Source organism: Ambystoma mexicanum, chromosome 7p (genome assembly GCF_040938575.1).
Source record: "Ambystoma mexicanum isolate Mex_15411 chromosome 7p, UKY_AmexF1_1, whole genome shotgun sequence".
Lineage (NCBI taxonomy): Eukaryota > Metazoa > Chordata > Amphibia > Caudata > Ambystomatidae > Ambystoma > Ambystoma mexicanum.
In genome coordinates this window covers 544597342-544623320 of record NC_090939.1, presented here as the reverse complement: position 1 = coordinate 544623320, position 25979 = coordinate 544597342, and the positions used below count along the sequence as shown (strand labels likewise).

At 43.3% G+C, this 25979-nt stretch overlaps 1 protein-coding gene across 2 annotated transcripts in view; it reads right to left on the bottom strand.

Annotated features, from left to right (window-relative positions):
* Positions 1 to 25979, bottom strand: part of EFNB2 (ephrin B2) — a 54928-nt gene that overhangs the window by 5578 nt on the left and 23371 nt on the right. Inside the window, exons 3-4 of one of the 2 annotated variants that reach the window (XM_069636576.1) lie at positions 3367 to 3459; positions 384 to 497 (exon numbers count right to left, since the gene is read on the bottom strand). In XM_069636576.1, coding sequence (XP_069492677.1) covers positions 384 to 497; positions 3367 to 3459 — 207 coding nt within the window. The remainder of the gene's footprint in view (positions 1 to 383; positions 498 to 3366; positions 3460 to 25979) is intronic. The other variant, XM_069636578.1, reaches the window with a different exon arrangement.

Sequence of the window (25979 nt, the reverse complement as noted above, 5' to 3'; positions counted from 1 at the left end):
AGCTGCCAAGCTAATGCATCAGAGAGGAAGACAAATGAAAGAGACTGTCTCCGGACTGGCAGTGTTCGAAATGAAACGAAGCACTTAAGAAATATAAAAGCATTAAGAGTTCTTCATAACCACAAGCTTTTCTGGAAACAGTACCACACAATTGTGGCTTGTAAGTGTCATTACCCACACTAGAGCGGAGTGGGAATCGCTATTACTGCTACCCTTAGGAGTACTGTGTCCATTAGCGGTTAAGTAAATAGAAAATATAATTCCATAGCACTCTTCTAATATTTAGAACTGTGGAACAAATGTCAGATTAGGATCATAAACGTGATATGCCCAGAGGGAAAAAAAAAGGTGTCTGGTTAGATCAAAAGCTTGGCGGTATCTACCTGCAGGGACATTTACAAATGGACTAGTGGTGGAACTTTTCCCGTTGCTACCTTGTTCCTGTTCTGGTCGTTTCGTCGGGCCAGCATCCTCAGTCGACGAGTCGAAATCGGGATCTGGGGGAAAACAAATGATTGTCACTTTGCCATTGGAGCATATAAAACGTTATAAGCTGTATCAGGGAACTGAGATGCACAGGCAGTTTCAACACAAGATTGCTAAGCGCTCTGAGGACAAGAATGATGTCACCTTCACAGGAAACCATGTGGTGAGCCGTATTGGCAGAGGTTGAAAGTGCAATAAGCCTGCAGAAACGATATGCCTAGGCGGACAAGGTTTTTCAGATAACAGTTCCATTTGCCACAAGGTGATTGGCTACCAAGGACACGTCTAATTAGAAGAAGGATTATTTCTTGCTCTGGAATAGGTTATCTATACCCCTAGCTAGAGTAAAGCCTTCAGCTGCATAGCATGATGTGTACGTGAGGAACTAAAGACTAAACTGAACACAGGCGAGATTGGACCTATTTCACTGCTTATGACTGAACTTTATCCCAAACTGAAATATGGCGCTCGGTCAACATAAACCAGCCACGTTTTAGTAAAACCTGTTCGATAAGAGTATTCAGCTGTAGATTGCAGTCAAACACGGGGAGAGTGTGATTTTAAAAATACAGGCACAACGCGTGAAGCATCCTTGAGTGGTAGCCAAAATTATTCAAGTCCCCTGTGACTAAAGTCCCTCTAAAGTTTCTGTTAGATACATGTTTGGCGCTGCGCTAAGCAGTGGTAGATTAGCCAGCGCACAAAGCGAAAAATGATAGTGGACTCTCTCCCATGTGCGTTCTGGTACACGGTTCTGTTTCCCATTGCTCCTGAAGAGCACGCAAATGTGCATAACCTACAAACATTCATGATGTCACATGTGAGGCCAACAACACTGAATTGTGCAGGGGAGATCTAGGGGTAGTTATGGAAACTGCCTTATTTCAGGGCTTAATAGTTCAAATGAATCACATGAAGCTATTTGAAGTTCAGTGGTTTCAATTAATTTCTCTCTGTTTTCACTGTGCTCCACCATCTATGAACTAATTTAAATTTGGCAGTATAGCAAATTAATTTTTCCCAAAGAATATATAAACACCTACTCAGATTAGACTGTATGCAAACTATGGCACTGATTAGCAGCATGCAGAAACTAACTCCCCAAAAAACAATCCATCTCAATTTCACCCGCATAAAAAAATACAAATTCGTGAACACTACTAGTGGGAGTATGGAGAAGGGTGAATAGGCATACCAAAAAGCTAAAGGAGAACGAACTGTGGGTACTTTTTGGGGTCGAGAATCAAACTCCCCCCCCTTTACAAAGTTTCTGATAACAGATAAACAGGAAAGGCAGTGGGTAACATGAGGGGAGGTGGTGTCCGTTTCAGCGTGCATTGTTTACCGCTCAATGAAACCTAAATCCACCCCTGTATATATACACACCAAACCCAGACCACAGCGCATGTCAAACATCCCAATTCCATTAGTGGAGAGAAAAAGTTCATGTCAACATCATCTCAATTCGCTGCCAGAATTTCCCTCATATTTTGTAATTCTATCATCTGATAATCCCGTGTGTTATACACAATGGCAAACAGAGCACTTGCTGCCAACGGCATAGCCCGTTCATTGCTTTGCAGGAATTAAAGATTCGAGTTACCCTGTCTGCATTTGATATGCTAACTGCTTTAAATCCCTGCACACAATCGGGACGCCTGCCTGACCTTTAGAAGCGTAGGAAGGAAGGTACCCACTTTATACTAGCCTTGCTTTGGAGACATGGGGGCAGGGGGCTAAAGTTTTCTCCGTAGTGGCAATTTTAGATGAACTGTACCACCTTCACTGGCAGCACAGCAAGTAACGTTCTCCTCGTCCTATGAATTACTAAATGGCAAGGAGGAGTAATTACATCACACATGCAAAGGGGCGCTAGTGGGAAATGTTTAAACGATACCTGCTACTGGGTGAATCGTCTCTTTTGCACCTTAGAGGGCCACAATTTGATTAAACATTTTTGGGTAACATTTTGTCCCCATTTTCTGTAAAGTGGGAAACTTCATTTTGTTTTCACAGTTGAGACTATTAACTGTCCATTTTGGTTCCCTGAATATTTTTCCCAACTGTACAAAATAAGACCATATAAAAGAAAAGTTCCTGTGCTTCGAGTTTCCTGAGAATGTATACTTTCAGACAGGGCTCAAATGTGCCTTCACACTAGCCATTGGCTAGGGATAATTGACTCTTGGTAAGTAAGAAATGGTGTGCTGTGTGGATGTGCAGAACCGAGGTGGCGAGTGACTTTGTATGACTGGCTAGTAGCTTGCCATCTTAAATGTTAACCCCTGCTTTCAGGTGCATGTTCCAATCGAGGGTCACTCCGTTTTGTAATTGCTCAGCGACCACACCGATGCCCAAACAGCAAAAAGGTCAGTCTCCGTCTGATCAAGTGGAACATCGTTTTATTCTGAGTTTTTGCTCAGATATTCTCCCTGGGAAGTGGTTGCTTGATTGCGATAAGGTGCATACATGCAACTTCTGCCCACATCTCGATTCTTGGGTAGAATCCCTTAATAAAAGGCCAGTGTGGCTGCACAGCAAATATGTTTTCAAAAGATTTTTCATCCACAACTTGCTATTAACGTATCAGCAAAGCCACAAACCAGTCAGAACGATGTGCTTATATTTGTTTGTTGAGTTTAGTCTGGGTCACCTTGGCTTTTGTTTCACAAACTAGATCCTCGGCATGCCATTCAAGGCACCAACCCAGGGTGGAATTCCAAGGGGAAATTTAGACAACAGGCTCTTGGGATAACAGAAAATAGGAAAGGGCTCCTGTGTTTCTTTGCTTCTGAATACATAATAAAGTTACTGCAAAGGCAAACAATCGACGATATCTAGCGTGTAGCCAATTCTTCATCAACACAGATCCAGACTTACCTTGGCCAACCTTCATGCGGATCTTCATGGCTCGTGTCTGGCACACTCCTCCTTCCTGGTTATCCACCCCTTCAAAAGATCCATTTGATGTTGCTGCAACACACAAAAAATACTTGCTTTAATTTAATTTTCAGAATGAATTTGGCCACCTGAGTGCCTTTTTCAAGCTGGCAGGTCAGTCCACAGAACATTCTACATGGAATCAAAGCAATGGAATGCTGATGCTACAAAATAAGATACTCAGTTAGGCTTCCTGACCGATAGCAATTTTCCCCTCGGCAGAACAGCTTTATTCGCCTTTAACAGAACACGTAGACATAGTCCTTAAGGCTGCACACAGTGACAGCTTGGTTCAAAATATCCATATTTTACTCATGCACTATAACTTGTTCTGCTACAACCAGGCAACTACTGAACAAACAAAAAAATATAACAACTGTTAAGGCACATACTGTCAGAAGTTATACAATTTCAATGGTCACAACGCATCTCAATCATGAATTCTTCCGTAAATGTGAGAGAACAAATGAGTGCTAAAATAAATAAGAATCCAGTTAAAACGTACAATTATGTTGGATTGAATAGGTGGAGAGGCTTTGAAATACTTCATGGAGCATAGGGGGCAACATTCAGCAGTACCAGGCAGAGGCTCCCACCAGTGGGAAAGAAGAGCCCACCAGCGGTATCCACAGGCCTATACCACCAGTAGGGATACAATGGGAAGAAAAACCAAGTTGGCACGGCCCATTGCTCATCAGGCCCACCACCAAGTCACCGCTGGCTTTGAATGGCAGATTGTTATCATGAAGCCAGCAGTACCACGAGGAAATGCGCACAATATCAGAACAGCTTTTAGTTGGCCTAAAATTGTATATATTTTCTGGGCGGCACTTGTATTTTTCATAACCAAGATCCCCTCGTAGACAGAGGTGCTGCACTTGGCCTACATCCCATGGCATATATAGCCACTTGGGGGTTTACCTCCCATGGGGAGGGGATGGCACTTCTCTTCTAGGGCATGCATGTCTTACATTCCTTAACTCTCAGAACATTTGATAGCTACCGATAATTCATAAGGATCGAGTATAGCTCATAGTGGGCTAACTCAACACAGCTATTTCCCGGCATTGTTTGCAGTGTTTTTATCGGGGCAAGCCCATTCTGGCCCCCATCCCTCTTCCTTACCCCCAACTACCTCAAATATTGAAACAAAAACATTCCCTAAACCCATTCCCTGCAATACAAATGCAGCAAAAACAATGTGGCAAAACGACTCAGAACAAAATGTGTGGAAACGACCACGGTGAGTTGGGCCAGTACCATTTCATAATGCAGTAATCAGGATGCTCGCTTGAGCAGCACAAGGTAAGACATTTCTGGTAAACTAAGATGGTTACCCTAGCCCTGCTCAGTCAATGTTTCATTACAGTTTAACTGCTTTGCATCACCTGGAGGGCTTTCTACCACCACCAGACCAGTTAAACGGGATAACGGTTTGCGTATTCTGTGGTTAATTCTCTACTCCTCCCGAAGGTTCCAACATTTAGTCTCAAAGAAAAAAAAGGTTTGGTGCTTTCCATTCTTGCTCCAATGCAAAGGAACTCCCTTGTACTGCCACTAGGATCTCTTCGATAGCATATTATGGCAGTTCTAAACGGCCTCTCGTGCCATTTCCTGCTTGGAATCTAAGGAGTATGCTAGCGTGGGAGAGGGCTGCCCGGCCTTGCAAGTTGCTGTAGTCATGTTTATGGCCATTGAGGGCGGCCACCTGTACTCTACGCCAAAGCTCTATGGAAAAGATCTAATGTGCACGTGTATCAAATACCTTCTAAATCTGACATGGCTATTGTGATTCCTAAAGTTTGAAGCAGATTTGGCACTGCAAGGATATCAAGGAAGCTATACTTAATGCTCAAAGGCCTTGACATTTTTATGGGGGTCTCAAATGAAGAAACATATGTTGAGTGTGACATCTGCAGATGGAGGATTGTGTTTGTAGAACGATTCACTAAATTCCACATTTCATTGGAAGTCGTTTACTTCATACTAAGTTAGAGCAATATGAAAAAAAGGATAACATGGAAATAACATGGAACATGGAAATAAACCAAACTACTAAAAAAGGATAACATGGAAATAACATGGAACATGGAAATAAACAAAACTACTACACCACTGTCATGGTCGTTGAAGGAACAACCCTCCAACGAGCTCGGAGCCAGGCCTGTTCCGAAGTCAGCCATGAATCCTTTCAGCAAACACATAGCACATTTGTGATCAAAAACGTTTATGCACAGTTTTCAAACAGATTTTTTTGTAAATGCATAATTCGGCCAACATATTTCCTGGTCCAGCTTGTGACACTGTTCCTTCAACTGGTCATGGCAGTCTATATCTTTAACAACCATTTTATCAGATGCAAACTAAAGTGAAATAATGTGACAACAGCACTTTGTGTACATCTTCAGTGAAGCACCGCCTCCCTGCGAGATGCTCCTCCAGGGCCTGCTATTGCTTGTGCATTAGACATTATAACAGAAAGATAACTTCCCTGTCGCACGATGTGTGCTTCCATTGTATTTGTGGCGTATGCCGTGGAGGGGAAGTGAATAATCCGGCATGCTCCAACACCCTTGAGAAGCACCTGGCGAGAAGATTAAGAACAGTGTCACACTACATGCAGCAGGATGACTAGAAACCCACTGTTTCTCATTATCGTGTCTTCCCAGTGCTCCGTGTGTCGCCTTCCAGCATAGAATTTAGACCACCTATCTACTGCTAAAACAAAGCAAGCACTACCTAAATCCACATTTAAATCCCTATGGAGTCTCAGATTAAGTTATGTGTGCTTCAATCTCGTGTTTTTCCCACTGTCCCTCGACTGAAGCCATCGGCAGCTCTTCTTTGTTACTCCATACCCAGCCATCCTGTGGAGAGCACCCCATCCAGCCGCTGTACATAACATCAGCATATCCTCTCGTAGATCTCTCACACCATTCTTCAGGTTGTTTAGGTGATTTTATTGTTTTGGTGTTCCAGGCAGAAGGAGAGACGGGCAGGGTTAACGAAGTGTGCGGAAACTGGTACTGCTAACGTCTTTCCTTAGGAATTAAATGAAAGACAGTTGAAAGCCTATGAGAGTCTGGCTGTCAACATCAACTTGACTTTGCTGAAAGATGTACACAGTGCCAACTACCGTACTTCTTACACCCGAAAAATCCATGGACAACTTGCAGGTCGAGGATTTGATACCTAGCTAGTCTGACACACCGTTTTTCCTTCCCAGGCTCATAAAATGAATATCACTTTGGTGTTTAATAACAGCACCAGTTATTGTATTCTTGTTTCCATAAAATGAGGCAATATTCAGTGAAGGTAATTTCAGATTTTAAGTAGTCTTTGGATCTCTTATACTAGTCCAACAGAACGCACTGCCTTCCACCCTCAAGCAAACCTAGTATACCATGTTTCCCTCCAGGCAATTCATTTCAGCAATGGCAACTTTTATTGAGAGTTGGCAATTTTTTCTTCTTTTCAAGTGATCTTGCAGAATTACAGGAGTTGCATTCCGAAAGAAAGCCTCGCAAGAGCAACCATACCACTGTGCCCCTCCACCACAAACAGCATCAGCATTTTCCAACATGGTACTAAACAAGCACATATTAAATTGAACATCTGAAATTGCTTCTAGTTTTCCCCGCCACTGCTAGCCATCTGCACTGATTCGCGGGGCGCGGATGTGCTATCTTCCTTTGCAGTAGCCCCATTTCCAGCTGTTCACCTTCTGAACAGCGCTGAGAATAATGCAATCTGAGATAAGGGCGCATCTAACAAGTGGCATCTCGCTAACGGCCGTGGAAAATAATGGAGACGTATCGCTTTTTCTCTGCCGAGGGAAGGGGGAAAAAAATCAATAGCAAAGGCCAGTGGTGGACATAAATCAAAGGTGTCTACTTTAAAAGAGTTTTTTTTACGACCTGTTTGTTGATGTACAGGTACAAGGACAGCAAAAAAAGAAAAAGAGTAAATAGTAACCTCACGATATACTTCAGCTGTGTGCCAGATAATAAACGTCGACTGAGTACATCTTCTATATCTACTCTGTAGTGGCCGGCGAGATGGTCACTTTAGAGGGCGGTGTTTGTACCGAGCGATCGCTACCTCACAAGACCTTATCCAGCAAGGTCGGGGAAGAAAGCAAATCCCAGCAAGGACTGTGCTAAAAGACAGAGCCAATCACAGTAAACTGGGCTGTCCAACCCCCACAACCCACCCCCGTCCCCATGCCCTAAAACAAGGTATGCTGGGAAAGACATGCATGTTAAATCTCACAGTTACCCCTCGGAACTTCACAGGAATACACATTCCAACAGACTTTTTAAATAACTACGAGGCCAAACGTAGCCTCCTCGGACCACCAAATAGGAGCCTATCTTAGGAAAGACAATAAAGAAATCCCAATTTAGTGACTACTGTTTCCGAAAATGGCAGCTGTCCCGCCATGGGGCGAGCTAGAGAACCAGCTGAGGGAAAGAATGCGTGCACTTAATGGTAGCCTTATTCTGTAACTTCCTGCAGCAGTAAATGTGTACGCTGCAGCCATTAGACAGTCAATATCTGGACTCAACGCTGGCCACATTGTTTGCAGAACAGACTTTTAGACATGCTCTATTATTTATGGGTGTATTTATGTTGCTGCTGTGGTTTTGTGAACTAGCCAAGGAGATTTTCCGGTCTGATAATCTGCTCCACAAAGTCTTCATCAGAAAAGAAAGAAAAAGGAAGAGGGCATCCTCGGAAAAGACCCATTAACACGTTCAACATCAAGACGCAAGTCCCATGGTATTACCAACAAGTCATGTCAATTGTATGGCCAACACATATGCACGTTAAGCTCAAATACTTACGAGATGTGAGCCCGAGCATCGATGCTACCCAACTGGTGCCTGATTCACAGAGATATTACCAGGAGTAAGTCTAACTTACAACTGGAGAGGGCTATTAAGAGTAAAAAAAGAAATTATATTGTGTAACTCTGACATATGACTGGCTTTCTCAAGGACCAACTCAGTATAACTCATGCTAGGACTCTAATAGCCCTCTCCAGGTGTAAGCCAAGGAAAAAGGCAGACATAGCCCCAGTAACATCTTTGAGAATTACGCCTTTAGTTACTATCTGCTAAAGGTTTAATGGACTAAAGTCAAATCAGCGAGCTGCAGGGTTGCAATTGTCGCAGTGATGGATTGATCCAAAGGGACCGTTGCACTGATCATGATCATAAATATTTCATTTGATGCAGCTTAAAGAGTAGACCTTCTGCTGAACCTCACCCCTGCTGTAATGCGGATTACCCTATGCCTCATCTAAAAGCTTTCAAGACCAAGAAAAGTTTTCTTAGTCATGCTCCGGATGATCACTGTGCATGCCATAATGAAATAACATTAATTTCCTGCAATTTTAAGTGGAATTAATAATCCGAATTCTGTGTTTTGCTAAACGCCCTGCCAAAAACACATAAAAGGCTTTGTCAATGTGTTAAAATGGAACGTGTAATTTCTAATGCCTAAGGCTGAAAGCTGTTCCTACTTTAAGAGCATTTGCTCCAATTATTTCATAATTTGCTTGTGGATTTTGTTGTCCTAGAAACAAAGTGGCGCGATTTTATAAGGCTCCATAAATATGGAAACGAGCACATCATTACTAAAGCAAGCACAGAGATTTGCTAGTCTCTCTCACTCTCTCACTCTCCCCCCACCCTTCTTGGGATGCTCTTGTTTTGAGATTCTTGCCCGTGGGTCTTTTTCTTTTTAAAAAAATGTTTTTTGCAAAAACAGTCGTTTTTGCACTTTTTTTTAACAGCCGTTTTCGAAGACTTTTGTAGGATCACAAAATCGCTATAGGCTTGAGTGTCTGTCTAGAGAGACCTCAACTGACAAGACCAGCCAATAGCAATGGACCTAGAAAAACGACATGGAAGATGAACTCCATCTGAGTTTTAAGATATGTATACCTTGTACCACAACTGTGGACGCAGGTACGGCCGCTCCTCCATGCACTTTAGAATGCAGCTATGTCTATGCAATTCCGGTCTAGCAGCCCGCATAGCCGTCTACGCTGAAACCCCTGACGTACCTCAACACATCTGCCATTAGAATACAGCGACATCCTATGAAAAATGTCAGTCTAGCTGGGCACACATCGAATATTCAACACTAGCACTCTATCCTAAACCGCCAACAGCAGCCACCCATGTGCCTGACCGCCAAGGCTGCTTACTGGTGCTTAGCCAGCCCACTTAAGTCCCAACCCGGCAAATTGCACAAATGCTTCTTATAAATTAACTCTTAGAATCTCCCACACATGGACTAAGGTCCCCAAGGGCATTCCATCCACAAAGCACATTGATGCCATACAAATGGGGAAAGGGCACTATATAAAATGACAAATACAATACAAAACATGGCTCCTTTATTAAGTAAAGTCTGATGGCAAGAGCACCCCTTTAAGTTTGATATGGCAAAATGCCTTTGTTTTGTGGTCTCTTAAATACCTTTTCACTCCTGTTCCTCCAGCCAAATTACTTTACCTACCAATTTGAAATTGGTTTATGTTGGGTATTACGATACAGCATTTTAAGGTACTACCTTGCAAAATCTAAAAACGTCTAACCGCTGTAATCAGGGCAGTAAAAGACGTAGGAAGATCAATGTACAAACAATAACGGGCTCGGTGCTCTCAGTAATACCAGCAGACCTTCATATAATAGTTGCCTGGGAGCGCATGTGGAAGCAAATTCTTGCAAGCTAAGTTCCTCGATGTCTTGGCTCAGCTCAGTTTCATGAATTGATCAAACTCCGGCATTGTTCTCCCTCATAATGGCCATGTCTTGAAAGGATAAAAATAATGGATGGAAATCTGCAGTATTGATTAGAATCATAAATCAGATTGAGAGGAATACATGTAGACAGACATATGTCAATATTACCCGGGACACATCAGCAGCGCTTTCATATCTCGCGGGTCAGGAACAGGCTGCTGTAAACAATTACGTGCGCTTGATTTTTATTTTGTTTGAAATTTTCAATGAATTTCCACTGAAGTCATTTTAAAGAGCGGGTGAGACAGGACAGGTTTCAGGTTTCACGTTTCACGATGTAAAGCAAAAAAAAGCGCCACCCCAGGACTCCCCGAGAGCGGCTTGACATGTCTAGCCATTGAGAAAGGTCACCGGTGTGTGTCGAGCTTTCTTTGCAGGCATGCCTCCCTTCAGAAGGAATTTCTCTTTATTTTGAAACAGAAGCACGGCGGGTGCTTATGAATATTCCAGAGTTAAGCCTTTTTTTCAATTGTAAATGAGATAAAGACAATTTCAAGGCAAGAAAGAAAAGATAACAACCGGCCAAGATCCCATGGCTTCCTTCTGTAATCATCAGAGCCATTTTGAGTAGAGCGGCCCACCATAATTATCTCATGCGATGCCTTGGCCCGTGAAGAGCAGCAAGTTGCGCTCTAAATCCTGGTGTCTTGATTTAATGAGCAGGGATTTTGGAGGCCACTGCTGTCTTTGTGAGACACAGGCCACCCCTCCGCCACCCCCCTACCCCCCTTGCCCTCAGCCAAACGAGAAGGACATGAGTACCTTATAAGTCTGCTGCCCCACACGCCTGCATTTTTCTCAGGAAGATGAACAAGGGCTGGCAGCAATCACATGGGCTGTCTTCCATGCTATCGAAGGCATGCTTAAAGGCCTGCAGCTAAAAGAGATGCTGATTTTTGTATTTATCCACATCTTTAACTGCCTTGCAAAAAGTCTCGCAAAACAGGTGTCTGCTTTCAAAATGATCTCAGCAAAAAATATGCACGTCATGAAACCTTGAGTCGAGGAGCCAGGGAAGCGGGGCTTCTAACATTGGCACAGCCTCTTGTGAGATTCTAGGAAGCTAGTGAACGTTTGGGAAAAGATGGCTAAGGGAGATTGAGTTCGTATTATGTGCAATCAAGTGAAACAGATCAGCTAACAAGCACACATACAAAAAGCGCAATTCACAAAAGAGCAAAACAATATTCGTATTAATTACAATTTAACAACAGATTGCATTTTTTAGAATAGTTTAAGAGCCAACTCATGCTGACTTACTTTAATGGACTCTGTTAACTGAGTAACATGGCAACGAAGCAGAGGTACAGCAAATGGCTATGGCCTAGTTACAGCTGTCAACTCGCTTCTAGGTTCTTAGTCATCACAATGCATGAATGCTCAGAGCCCCTATAGATTAATGTCTGTTGCATATGCATAAGTAAGCGAGTGAGGGGTGTCTGACCAGGAACAGGCACACTGGGTCAGATTTATAAAGCGTTTTTCAATGGGATTGGGCCATTGTTAAAAGCTTTAGTGAATCAGGCCCACTATCTCCCTCACGGTTGTGTGTGCCACTTTCGTGAATTACCTTACAAGAGCTGCATCACCAAATCAATGCTGAAGGTGTGTCATACAGACCACTTGCACACTGGAGGAGATCTTCGACAGTGCACCACATCTAAGCATTGGGATTACAACTATCTTGACAAAACACCCATTTTGGTTCACGTCTGCCCATTTCAGTACCTCCTCTAGACCTTAGCACCCACGTCTGTCTTTGCTCTTCCACTACCGATACCCTGCTGTGCCTACGCCGCATCTTTCCATTTGAGTACTGATTTGCCCTACTGCTCCCCCTAGAAGACATTTCCATTCACCTCACACCCTTTGTGTGACTAGCCTCATCATGTCACAGAGAACCTCTCCATACAGGTTTCATCAAACAAGCCTTTGTTCTGAGCAATCTGCTTCTGGAATATACTTGGCATATCTATTGAATTTATGCCCTAAAGTGTTAATGTGTCTGTCCTATATCCCCTTAACTTCTTGCTCTCGCTGAGATTGTACACATTTAAATCATGTTCTCATTGAATAGCACATCTACAGATTGCAAGCTATGGGCAGCCTTCAGCCATACTGTCCATCTAGGTGTGTTCTACAAAACGTGATACAATTCTCCAAGTGACTCAACAGTGATTCGAGTATTAACAGGTGAAACACTATCCCTATAGAAACCACCTCCCACTTGGGTGTCTTCACTGCCTGGTCGCAATATTTTGAGACCAGGCAGTACAACAGCTTCAACATCCCTTTCCTGTTGCATATTCCCAATACTGTCTGCCACCATGCACTGTTCCACCCTTCTTCACACATGCAGAGAGGAATCTTAGTTGCCAATTCTCTGAATACCCTAGGTTTTCTTCCCTCCTAATATTTGCATGCACACTGAAATAGCAATTCCGTCGCAGAGCCTAAGGACCCTTCCTGGTCCGCATCCTTGTGACATCCCACGGTCTGTGTCCTGTCAGATTCTGCTCACCAGAATAGTCAGTGCCCAACCCAGTTCAAGATTCTGAGAACGTTAATGTTAAAGGATATTTGTACCGTGCACTATCACCACCGGAGTGGTCCCCTGGTGCTCTGGCGGCTCTGAAAAAGGAAAGGGGGGGGGGTGAGTTAGTGGGAATAAGCTGGAAAAGTGCAAGAGAGCAGCAATGTGCTGTTGGCAGCCTCAGCCCGGTGGGTCTGTTGACTAGGCTTGGGGTATTTTACGTTCGGTAGTTGTAGTTAACTGTTGTGCAGGTCTATGTGTGGTTTGCTTGTTGTTGCAGTGTAGTGAAGTTTGTGTGGATTGTTGTGTTGTAGGCTTTTGGTTGTGTTTGGTTAGAGTTTGAGAGGTGTATGCAGAGGGGTGAAAATAGTTAGTGGATCGGTTAATTAGCATTGCTGTCCTTGCAGTTATGTCTATGTGTGATGCTTGCTATCATTCATTATTCCATCTGAGTGTGGCACTTGCTAATCTTCAAAACCCATCTAGATGTGAGGCAGGCTAAAGATAAGCATTCCATCTAAGTGTGGCACACGCTATCATTCACAATCCTGTCTAGATGTGAGGCAGGCTAGAGATAATCATTACATCTAAGTGTGACACATGCTAACATTCACAATCCCGTCTAGGTGTGCCGTAGGGCAATCTTCACAGTTCTCTCAAGGTGTGGCACTAGTTAACATTGGCAAGTAAGTTAGTGTGTAGTGCAATGCAACATTTGCATTTCAGCCATGAATAGATGTATGCTGTTGGTCGCAAATCTCTTTATGTATGGTGTAGGTCTATGGCAGTCTACAAAGCTGTTTAATTTGGCTCAGTCTTCTTTATGCAACAGTACTAAAGTATTTGCTTTAATCCAAGCAGATCACACGCACTGACATTGCATGATTTAACAAGTTAGTCACAAAAAAAACTGTTGGTTTTGTCTCGTGCAACCTCCCCCTGATGTAAGTAAGCATACACATTTTCTTTATTTTCTCCACCTCTATGGACAAGGTTACCGCCATAAAGCTATAGGTCCCTGCACTGCTTTGACTTTGGTAGATCAAAATTATATCTATGCTTTCGTAGTCCATTGGCATTAGACACGTCTCCAGTAAGCAATAAAACATTGTTTTATTCTGGTGTGCTACAGAACGTCCCTAAACTCCCAAAACATCACTTGGCTCTCACTTGGTCGCATTGCATTAATCACCTTTTATTTTTGCTAGTTCTATTTCAACATGGTATTTCAAAAATGGAATTATGACCACATTTTACTTAGGTATCTTTTCCTGATCAGATAAGACTACAAAAAGTCAACCAATATAAATTATTCACAAAAGCATTTGTTAAATCACATTTTACCAGCCCACCTAGACGTGCATTTCCCAGTTTCATTTTCCTCGTACAAATCTAGCTTTTATTGGTAACATAATTCATGCTCTAGCTCCTTGTTTGACCACCTGGGTTGTTTTTCATCCTTCTGGGCCTCTGCTCTAACTGCCTTTTCTTAACCCCTTTTGATGTTTCATGTAGGTAGGTGTCCCTGGTCGCCTCTTTCTGGCATTCAAAATACTTCTGAAGGTGGACCTTTTTCTCTGAACATCTGTCACGCAATTCAAGTGCTATGATGATTATCACGTGGTATCTATGTGTTTGCCGATTTAATATGGCAGGGTTGCTCCTGTACCTACGAGTGCACAGAACAGATCAACATTGTAGGGACATAGCCAGTGATAAATTAAAAAAGTGGGCTTAAAAAAAGGGCTACAAGAGCATATATCCGTCGGGCACGGCATCCGCCCAGGTGTGCCATTGTGTTTGTCCACAGATCTAAAGGACCTGTGTTTCTCTCAATTGCCTAGGAGGAATGTAGGGAATGACGACTAGTTCTGGCAGGTAAGTCACATTGCTGGTCTGGGGCTGAGGTGTGGGAGCGCGGTCTCATTGTTAAAAATACATAAAAGATCCAACAAGAAACTATTAGGATAAAACAGTGTTATCATTTTAGAAAGTATTGTTAATCACACATACCAGGTGTTTTACTCTGCAGGTTATTTTCGTTATGTTCAGAACCCTTTGGTTTGAATTTAAACAATGCCATTTTGCATGAAATGTAAAACTGGGAACACTAACTGATCTTTTGGAGATATCACTGGCAACAATGTATGCTCTTACTGTTACCTCTGCATAGCTTCGTGTTTCCATGCTGCTGAGCCTCGTTATATTATCCGGTGCCGTGACACGAACAATACAGAGGATGTAAGGCCTTATCAGTTTTGGAATGACGCAGCCGGGTGGATATCGATTCTCATACCTGGACCACGCTGCCCAGTCGCATTACACTAAGGAAGCAGCCTCTGCCTTGGCAAGAACAGCACAGCAGTTGCATGGTCTTCGAAGTCTCTGAATAGTGTTGAATGTATGATATCCATGCTCAAACCCTTTGCAGGGGTCGCAAAATCTACTAGCCCACTGGCATTGGAGAGTAGTTTTTATGAGGGCGAGTACCATTTGCACAATACTCGACCTTGCTGGCGAGTATGGGCATGGGGATGTTAGAAACATACTTGCTGTACACTTGGCAGTAAATGGCAAATACAAGTTTAACTGTGCATGCTTGACAACATTGCACCAAATATGAAGTGTGCTTATAACGACATGCACCATTTTACAAAACTCTCTGGTAAATATTTTGTCATCAGTCACCTTGGGGCAAGTGCATTTCTCTTACCTTGAGTATGTAAACTAAGGAACTCGCCCTGGAGGCTAGTGGCACTTTCAAGAATTTGCAAGGCCTGCTTGGCCATGCAGTTATCCCCCTCCCATCCCCAACCCACTCCCCGTTGCACTGCGTAACCTCTGGCAAGAATAGGACAGAAGCAGCAAGACCTTAAGTCACAGAATGCTGTGTTGGACGGATATCTAGTCTCAAAAGCTTGCACCATGAAAAGGCAGCCAGACAGCCATTTAATGGCTCTTAGTGCACACTGGGAAAGAACAGTGCACAAGGCTTCATAATACAGTACAAAAAGCATCCAACAAATCCATGCTTATGGATTGCAAATTGGTTAAATGGGTTATCTTAAGCAATTTGAGAAATCTATAGACTTGCCACCTATGATTTCCTGGTTACATCGGTGCCCGTTTTTCAAACATACGTTTCAACAATATTTACTCCAACGGTGTAAAAACAGCAAAATTAATGTATTGTTTTTAGATTTGTATTGCGCTCCAATGATCCGAAGGATTACGGGCACCAACAAAGACACACACAAAGAGTGCAAAATAGGTACCGTGGCAAATTTTGCAACCAGAAGTTAACCAGACATCACAATTGGTAGTATTTGCTAAATGCTATTTGCAAAAATTGCAGATGGCAAATGGCTAGAAAAAAGATTTAAAACATGATCAGAACAGGCATGTGCCACGAATTAAAAACAAAACAAGTAGCATCCCTGCACAAACAAAGCCAGCATTGTGACTTTCATCTACGAAACACTGTGCACCTGAATTTAGTTAAAATAGTCATGACGTAACTCTCTACACAAATAGCGCCCTGATGTTTGTGAGACTAACACCATGTATAATAAAATACACTCTTTTTCTTATTCGTCGCATGCTAGTCAACAGAGAAGGAAGTGTTCTGGGGATAGAGTCCAGCGTCAGGAAGGCCTTTGCTCACTCGGCTGTCACTAATTGCATGCAATGATATTAATGACCCAGTAATTGCCGAACGAGTGCCACTGAAGTGGAAAACATCATTTGAGGCAGAGTTCATCTCGTGGTGGAGGGGCTTCACCGCCGACTGACTTAATGCCTACTGACAGCACAGAATAGAACACCAGTGATGGGAGAATGAGCCCCACTGCTGGGATGATGGTTTCAATGGATGTGGCATTATTCGCATTTGCCGAGTCTCGAGTCTAACCGAGATGTAACCCCAATGAACTGCTAAAGCCAGTTTGCCCTTCAAATGAACCCACTTTGTTTTGGGGCGTGGGGAAGGTATGCTGTATATAGTACAACAATCGACGGTCATTTTCTATGTGTTCGCTTCAATAATAAAACAAACAAGAAATCTACTTGTCCCCATTCCACACCATGCAAAACACAAAAGGGTTTGTTGGAAAATGCATATGCTTTTTATAAGCATCAGCAACGTGCAGTTCAGCAGCACAGGTTAAGCACTAAACTCAGTGGGGTCTGATAAGGGCACCCCTTACGGATGGTTCACTTGGGCCCACTGTACAGAGAGTAGCCTTGTTAGGTGACTGCTGACTTTCAGTGCACCCATACTGCCATGGTTGCTTCTCGGCCGAAAAGAGCACTTACATGGAATTGTGGCCATTGCAAATTAGCTGCTCTCTCAGAATTCAGCAGCAATGAATGTAGCGTTGCTGGATTACAAAACCAGCCCAAAGAGCCTGCACCATCAGGATTAGGAATATAATTTGGCTCGCCTTATTTTAGGCACTGCTCAAACTGATGGGGACAAAGGGGTGCAACAACGGGTCCTCATGGCAGCCAACTGCAAGTGTGCAGACCATATTGGACCCTCTACAGTTTGCCTCTATGGCGAAGTTAGCTTTACATACTTCCTCTCTCCCACCAGCATACCAACCCAAAAATATATTATGTAACGGGCCGATGGTGTGTTTTTCATCACGGCCAGGCTTTATTAATTCAATTAGTTAGAGGGTGTCGGCAATAACTAAATCACAGGACAGTAAATGCTTGCTTGGCTAGATGGTCTGAGTTTATTGACCCAAAATATTTTAGAGAGTATGAACATAAACGGGAGCACTGAATGCGATAATATGATGTGCAGTGCAAACTTTGGGAAAACACGGCCAGCAGGAAGGATCTGAACCGCCTTTCCTCATTGGGACATAGCATTTCATGGCTAAAAGATGTTAGTTTCTGGAAAGGGAGATGAAAATGTAAAACTTAGTAACCAGCAATTACATCGATAAAGCCTGGGCACATATAAATCGGATTATGATTCTAAGAGGTTCCAGTAGCAGTCTGTATTTTTCATTGAAATAGTTGAGTTGCCCACTTTCTTTTTATTTCAAATGTCTGTAGGATATGAAACTAGACAATAGTTCTATTTGGAAAAACTGTGCCAAGTCCACATTTCACTCAAGTAAAGAAGCTATAATGGCCACTGAATAACTTGTAGTCTTCTGAGCCACAGTCAAAGACTAATATATACTAATAGGAGCTATGTCACTGCCATTTGTCACTGAAAACGGAGGCTCTACAAGCGCTGCTAGCAATATCTTGTTTGGTTCCCTCGAAACTGAAATAAAACTAAACCAGAGACACTTCTAGCACGGATGTCGGAAGCGGCCGGGAGTTCTGGTGCAGCTCGACGCCTTGAGCAGCCAGTTGTAAGGTCCTTTCCTCTAGCACAGCCATAGAGGCTGTCAGGGGTGACAGCCGACATGCCACTGGAACGGCTGGGTTGTTCAGCTTTCTGCCGGCGTTTCCTCTGTAGCGGCTTACGAGTTGCTGCGTTTTGGAGATGCGGTCCGTGCTTCCCTTTCTTTCTGCACGTGTTGCCGTGCAGACCATTGGAGCTGCAGTATTGCAGGGTGTGTTTCGCTCCTTCTCTGCCTATTATGTCTATAATGTTTGGCAGTATAGCATGCGCTGTAAGGCAGACTTCTGGTTGGTTAATGGAGCTTTCTGTACAAAGTAAGTTCACCGAGATAAGAACATTTACGCAAATCTTACAATCCTCTCCTAATTTAGGGTCTGGGGATTTGTCTCTCTGAGGATTCCAGTATTATAAGTGGGAATGAGTGTGTGTGACCCCTAGTGCAACCAAGCGGAGTGGGAGTATGCCACCAAGCGCAACCCTGAGTTGACTGTCCCTAGTACCTGCAAAGAGCTCTATGAGAAGGCAGCACTTTCAGAAAGATATCATTGAATTTATTAACATTGACATGGATATTAGCCATAAACCAGCTAAGGATGTAGCACTGTGCCAAAAGGATGATGTCAACTTGATCAAGAAAAATCTGTAGACTTGTTGACAGAAATATAATCCTTCATCTATTAAGAGTTTGGAAACTGCCATTTGTGAAGCTGACTCCTCAGATGGGAAATAAGTTGGCCAGTGTCGGAAGCTATAAAGAGAAGTGGCAATTCATTAAGGAGAAAATCATTACTGACCATAATCAATGTTACAATAGTAACGATTTTGGACGTTGGATCAAATTATTTGGCATTATTATGCTACAAACATCATCTACTAGTTTGGATCAAAAGTGTCAAACTGGTGTTGGTCAGATTTGTCCTCCTATGACAAGTATAGCGTGTCAAACAAGTAGAGTTGACTTTGGTTCATCTGTCGGGGGTTGTAGGGAAGATATCGATCTGGTGATTGTCAAGGATGCTGCCCTAGAATTGTGCCAAACTCTTTGGGTGTTGGAAAATCTCTATCCCATAAGAGATGGGAGTGTGGGGAATTTCATTGGTAAGCCTACGGTTACTCCAACAAAGACGGATTGCTATGCTAGGAATCAGAGTATGCCTGAGATTTTGGACCCTAGTCTGACTGAGAAGTTGCATTATGGACCAAAGAAACTTCATTTTAACCAATGTAAATAAGACTGAGCTGTGAGAATCCAGACAGTCCTTACAAAACAAGGTTTTCCATTGGCTATATGCAAAAACGGTGACTGCCTTATTGTGGGATGTGGATTTAGCAACCTTACTGCCTTATTGAGTCGTTGGAATTGTTCTCTGAATTACAAGATCAAGATTGGTCTCTGATGATGTGATAGGACTGAATAGTAGAATTGATATTTCTGGTTCTTGATATTATTTGTTTTGAAGTGGCCTCCTGTGTTGTATGTTATGTGATTTATTTGTTTGTATATTTGTGTTTATGTGCACCTCTATGCCTGCAGGCTTTGGTGCGACATAACTATATTTTCAAAATGTTTTTAAAATGGAGAATCTACTTTAACTATGAAGAAGAGCCCGGGCCCATTCTATAGTTGAGGACAGGCTAGTTTCTTATTTTAATGCATTTTGGTGAAAAGTGTGTGTTGTTAAGCACGATGATACGAGGATACTTATGAGGTACTGTTAGCCATCTGGTCGGAAATCAGGCTACCTTTAAGTGAGAAACTGACAGCACTACCGTGACTAGGGTTAATGAATAAAAGTCACAGGTATGATTAGAGGGAAAAGCACCTTTCAATGTGTGGGATCCAGGATAACAATCCCAGTGGATTGCGTCTCCTTTAGAACCTGCAGAATTAAATCTCTGTGCACGAAACTTGAAGCTAGGCAGGCCCGTGGCTTGCCCCTAGTGCAGCTCATTAAGTTTATAAGCTGAATTTCATTTATATTCATTTCAGTGTGAATTAAAGTGCATAACCCATGGACACAAGACAGCTCAAAATTGTAAACATTAAGTGTTCTGTTCATTTAAGTCGCTCGTTACACTTTCCAGAGAAAAATGGCCACAGTATCTCAAAATGGCAGCAGTCAGGCCCTGCTATGAAATGGCTCCCATTGACAAAATATGGTGACAGCAATCTCTTTTTCAATACTCCTTGCTAATGCCAGATTCGTAGCCACAAAGGCTACTAATATCTTTAGGAGCATCACAGTTGCACAAACCTTTAATAACTTTCTAACCTCACCTACACTGAGGTTGGGGACAGAGAACTGGGGGTGAGCAGCTGATCATGTCAGTTTTACTGATATTTTCTTACAAAGAACTATCCAAGCTAAGCATATAACAGCAACTTGAGCATTAGAATGGTGAGACGGATAGTCGGGCCTGCTTGAATCTCACGAGCTAAAGCCTCTTTAAGAATGAAAGTAGACATATTTTGTACAACCGTTTAGATCAATGAGGGATTAGATAATGTTTGGCTGGGTTAGGGCTTGCGGCCAGTTCATTAAATGGGTCACATGAAGACGTTAATAAAAACCATTTAGGGAAAGCTACATATTTCAGTTTATTACCGTCAAAGGCAATTACCATCTAAGAGTAAGCTGAGCTAATGAGGTCTGCACCTACAGGCTGGAGGGCGTTAGCACAAACTTATCAGAGGCTGCAACAGTTCCAAACTTGCCTTGTGTACTTGCGACTGAAAAAACGAAAGCAAAACATGAGTAGGGACGCTTCAAAAAAGGCAGTCAGGTCTGGCCCGGCAGAGGGAAAGTGCTTGCCTCCTTGGAAGTAGCATTGTTCCAAACAGAATAATTCCCTCTTTAAGAACCAAGAGGCTCATGATATTATATGATCGTTTATTTATAACGCACTTAATACACGCGGACCCGGGGATCGAACCTGCGCTACTTCGTGTCCTCTTGCTTCCAAGGCGAGCACATTGCCCCTGAGCTATCCTGCCGAGAGGGTAAAAGGAGTGCAGCAAATGCCTGTGCACATCGCATACAAATGTTATGCTGAAATAACAGAGCAGCAGGTCCCATATGAAAGTACCAGCAAATGAATATCGAAAGTACAGCTAAAACGGAATGGTCAAAGTACCTTTCTAAAAGTAGTCCGTTACATTTTATAGGATAATGTGGGTATGTGTTATAAACAACTACCAACACTAAGGTATGTGAAATCATGTATGTTTATTGTGAGACCCCACAGCCTCCTCCTCGGCTCCCTCAGCACCAACCGCCACTGTGGAATGTTGATTGCCGAACACTCATCAACATTCCACCAGTGTGCCTATGCACGAGCCCGTGCATATTACAACATATCCTCTTCCCTTGGATAAAAATGTTAATACCAATTTGAACAATGGAACAATTAACAAAATATTACATGACTTGTCATCAATACAACTTCCATCTAGATACAGACAAAATAAGATGGGTGCAATTAAATGTACTTGTACTTTTAACAAATGTAATCTCTAAATCTTATGGGAGGACCACAACTCCTACCCACACGACCCCTGTGTTGTCTTTCATCATGTTGCTGCTCCATAGCATTCTGACATTCCACATCTACCTCTGGACCAACAGGAATTGGAATTGGAACAATCTCTTCCTGTTCAATCCTTATTCTTTGTGAATCCACAGGATCATAATCCAGTACTGTTTCTTGCGATTCCAAATTAGATCCCACACCTGGCCTATCCATACTTTTGCAGCCATTCACCACCACCCTTCTCTTACTCCAAACAGAGCCATCCTCCAAGTGCACATGCCCCTTTCCCACCTTGATAACTCTCCTTGAGGGCATGAAAGAGCTGTAACCATCCTAGGATTCTTTATGTAAACTTCATCCCCAGGCTTAACATTCAACTCCTTCGTAGCCTTGTGAACCATCCTAGGATTCTTTATGTAAACTTCATCCCCAGGCTTAACATTCAACTCCTTCGTAGCCTTTTGTGAAGACATTGTGCTCTGCTGGCTCTCCAAAACACTGCGATGAATAGCTCGCAAGTCCATATTACATGGCCCACCACCCCCCATGGCCAAAGTTCTCAATGTTGTACCTGCCTTCCTACCCCTCATGAGTTCAAATGGAGATCTGCCCGTAAGCATAGCAGGTGTTCTCCGATATGCAGCCAGATATTGTGTCAACACTTCCTGCCAATCCAAACCATTGGCTGACTTAATGGTACCATTTGCTCTCTCAACTAATCCATTCACAGAAGGATTATATAAAGCTGTCCTACAATGAGAAATGGCATGCTGCTCCAAAAATTCTCTCATTACTCTAGAGGTGAACTGCACCCCATTGTCAGTAACTAAAGTTGCAGGTAATCCTTCACGATCAAATACTTTCCTCAAAAAATCAATAACAGAATTGGTTGTAACACTAGAACATGCCGCCACCTCAATCCACCTGGACGTATAGTCCACCAATACCAACATATATCTGGACTCAGGCTCTAAACAGTCAAATGGACCCATGATATCCAAAGCCAATTTCGACCATACCTGCTCTGGAACCTCTACAGGATGTATAGGTTGTGGATGCAGTTTCTTGCTCTTATCACTGACAGAACATGCCATACAATCTTTCACTACTTGCTCAACATCCTTGTCCATAGACGGCCACCAGTACTCCTCTCTCAGTCTCCTTTTGGTTAAAGATCGGCCCAAATGACCAACATGTGCCAATTCCACTATTCTTCCCCTCAAACTTACAGAAGGTATCAACCTACAACCCCTAGACACACCCCAGGGACCCTCGGCTAATTCATCAATAACCTGAACATAAGCTTTCCCTTCTAACCTGTCCTTAACAGTGTGCCACCCCTTAAGCAGACTTTCCCTAATCCACCTCAACTCAAGATCCGTCTCAGACTCCCGATCCCACACCAACTTCTCCACAGCTGAGGTCACCAAAGCAACCTGACACTCCTGTGAATCATCCTCTTGTACTATTCCTGCCTCACTATCACCCTGTCCCACTGGCAAGCGGGACAAACAGTCCGCAACAACATTCAACCTTCCTGGAAAATACTGCAAGGAAAAATTGTAATCCTGCAACTGTACTGACCACTTGGCAATCCTCGGGGACACTGCCATGACCCCCTTGGTAGAAAATACCTGCACTAACGGTTTATGGTCCGTTCTGACAATATAAGGTATGCCCCACAAAAATGTCCTGAAGTGTTTTGAAGCCCATAAAACTGCCAAAGTCTCTTTCTCAATTACGGAGTACCTTGTTTCCACCTCTCTCAAGGTCCTCGAAGCAAAAGCCACTGGTACCCATTCACCATTTATCAATTGCTCTAGCACTGCCCCCAGACCCACCTCACTTGCATCCACAGTCAAAGCAGTTTTATTTTTTAGGTCAAATGACTTCAATGAAGGAGCATTCTCTACTTCCTTCTTAACCAACTCAAATTCTGCCGCCCACTCCGCAGACCATACAAACCTTACACATTTCCTCATGAGAGCTCTCATGGCCACCGTTTTTTCAGCATAATTTGAAACAAATTTAACATAGTACTCCGCAAGACCCAGAAAAGCCCTTAGCTGATCCTTATTGCCCGGAGCTGGCGTATCCCTCAACACTTGTACTAACTCCTTTTTTGGGCTCACACCTCGTGAACTCAATGTATGTCCCAAATATGTGACCTCCTGCCCACCCACCTGACACTTGGTCAACTTTACCGTCAATCCTCTCGCTTTAAGAATCTGCATGACCTTCCTTACCCTGACATCATGTTGCTCCTTGCTGCTGCCCCAAACCAAAATGTCATCTTGAAAATAGCTGACACCCTCCACACCACCAAACAACTGCTGCATCAACCGCTGAAACACAGCCGAAGCCAGGCCAAAAGGCATGCGACAAAACCTGAAAGCCCCAAACGGAGTCACAAATGACATAAGGGGTCTGGAATCCACATGCAGGTCAATTTGATGATACGCGGTCGACAAATCAAAAGTTGAAAAGTATTTAGCTTCCCCCAGCGTCAACAACAACTCATTAATATTTGGCAAAGGATGCCGATCCACCCATATGCTGGAATTTAGTTCCCAGAGGTCTACACACATTCTGATGCTGCCATCACTCTTCTTAACTAAAACCACCGGAAACAACCACTCTGAACACTCAATAGGCTCAATTATTCCTGCTGACTGCAACTTAGTCAATTCCGCTTTGAATGCCTCCCTGGCTGCAACTGGCACTCCCCTCACTTTATGCACTCTCGGAATCGCACCCTTCTTCAACACAATGCGATGTGTAAAACCCTTAAGCTTGCCAAGGGTGTCTGAAAATACCTCAGGAAACTCACTCATGAGCACTGTGGAAGTAACCGTTATGTCATTCTCTTCCCCTCCCTCCATGACACTTAAAACTGGTTCCTTTTCACCTGGATGGATTTGTATTTTTAGTGCAGCCTGCTCATCCCAACCCAATACACTTGTGCCCTTTGAAGCCACATACAATTTACCCACAGTTTGCCTCTCCTTGAAAGAGAAATTCGACCAATTATAACCAAGCAGGTCAATGGAATGCTGCCCATAAGCATATGGTCTGATGTCCCGGGGCAACAAAGTAGACATCTCTTTACCCAGCACTTCATGATAGACTTCCGGAGACACCAGAGTATAAGGTGACCCCAGATCCACCAGCATATCCACAGGATGCTGGTCCACCAATACCGACACCCATGGACCCTTCCGCCCACATCCCTCAACATGTAAAATGACACTCTGATTAGAGCCATCGCCCGATGCCCCTTCTAGCCCCATGGTAGCGTCCTCTGTAGTTACACTAGCAACCACCTGCCCCTTACACATGCGTGCAAAATGGCCCACACGTTTACACTTCCTGCATTCAACATTGTTAGCAGGACAGGATTTAGAATCAGCATTGTGACTCGATCAGCCACAATTTTTGCATCCTTCCTTGCCCTTAGATGCTCTATTGCCTTGTGCCACCACTTTATCCCCAGCTTTTTTGCTCCTTGGAACCACATCATGTACCATCTCCCTATTCCCGTCCCTTTCAGTAACCACTTGTACACTCGCCTTTGAGGCTTCAATTGCTCTGGCAATCTCCAAAACCTTATCAAGAGAAGGATTGTTCTCAATCCACAATCTCTCTCTAATTTTTTGATTGGACGTCTTCATCATGATCTGATCCCTTATATGTTCCTCTCCATTCCCCGGGAACCCGCACGTAGCCATGAGTGCACGTAAGGCTGTAACATATGAATCTATGCTTTCCATGGAACCTTGTGCCCTAGAGAAAAACTTATATCGCTCTAAAACCACATTAACTCTTACCAAAACGTATTTGCAATTTTTTTAAAGCAGTCTCATAGGCACTTACCACCATTTCCCCTTCACCTCCCCCCTGAACCATCACATTCTCTCCAGGCAAATGACGAAAAACCCTCAACCCCTCAGTACCAATGCAATTCAGTAAAGCAGCCTCCTTTTCATCATCATTGAACTTTGCCCCACCTGCAGCCCTCAAATATACCTTAAAAAGCATCTACCCACTGCTCCCAAGGAGCAACCGGCTCTCCAGGATTCGGCAGAAAGGCAGGTGGAGGCCTAGCAGCTGTATGCAACATAGTTGAATGTACTCGCCTATTCCTTATGTCCCCAATAATAACTTGCCCACCTTTGTGCAATGCTAAAAGCTCTTAATTCCCTAGCGGCAGACAATTACCTCACTGTCACTTTGTGCACCTGCCCCCAAAATACATACAGTAACCCACAGTATTTGTCACTGGTGGATCACAACACACCAACCA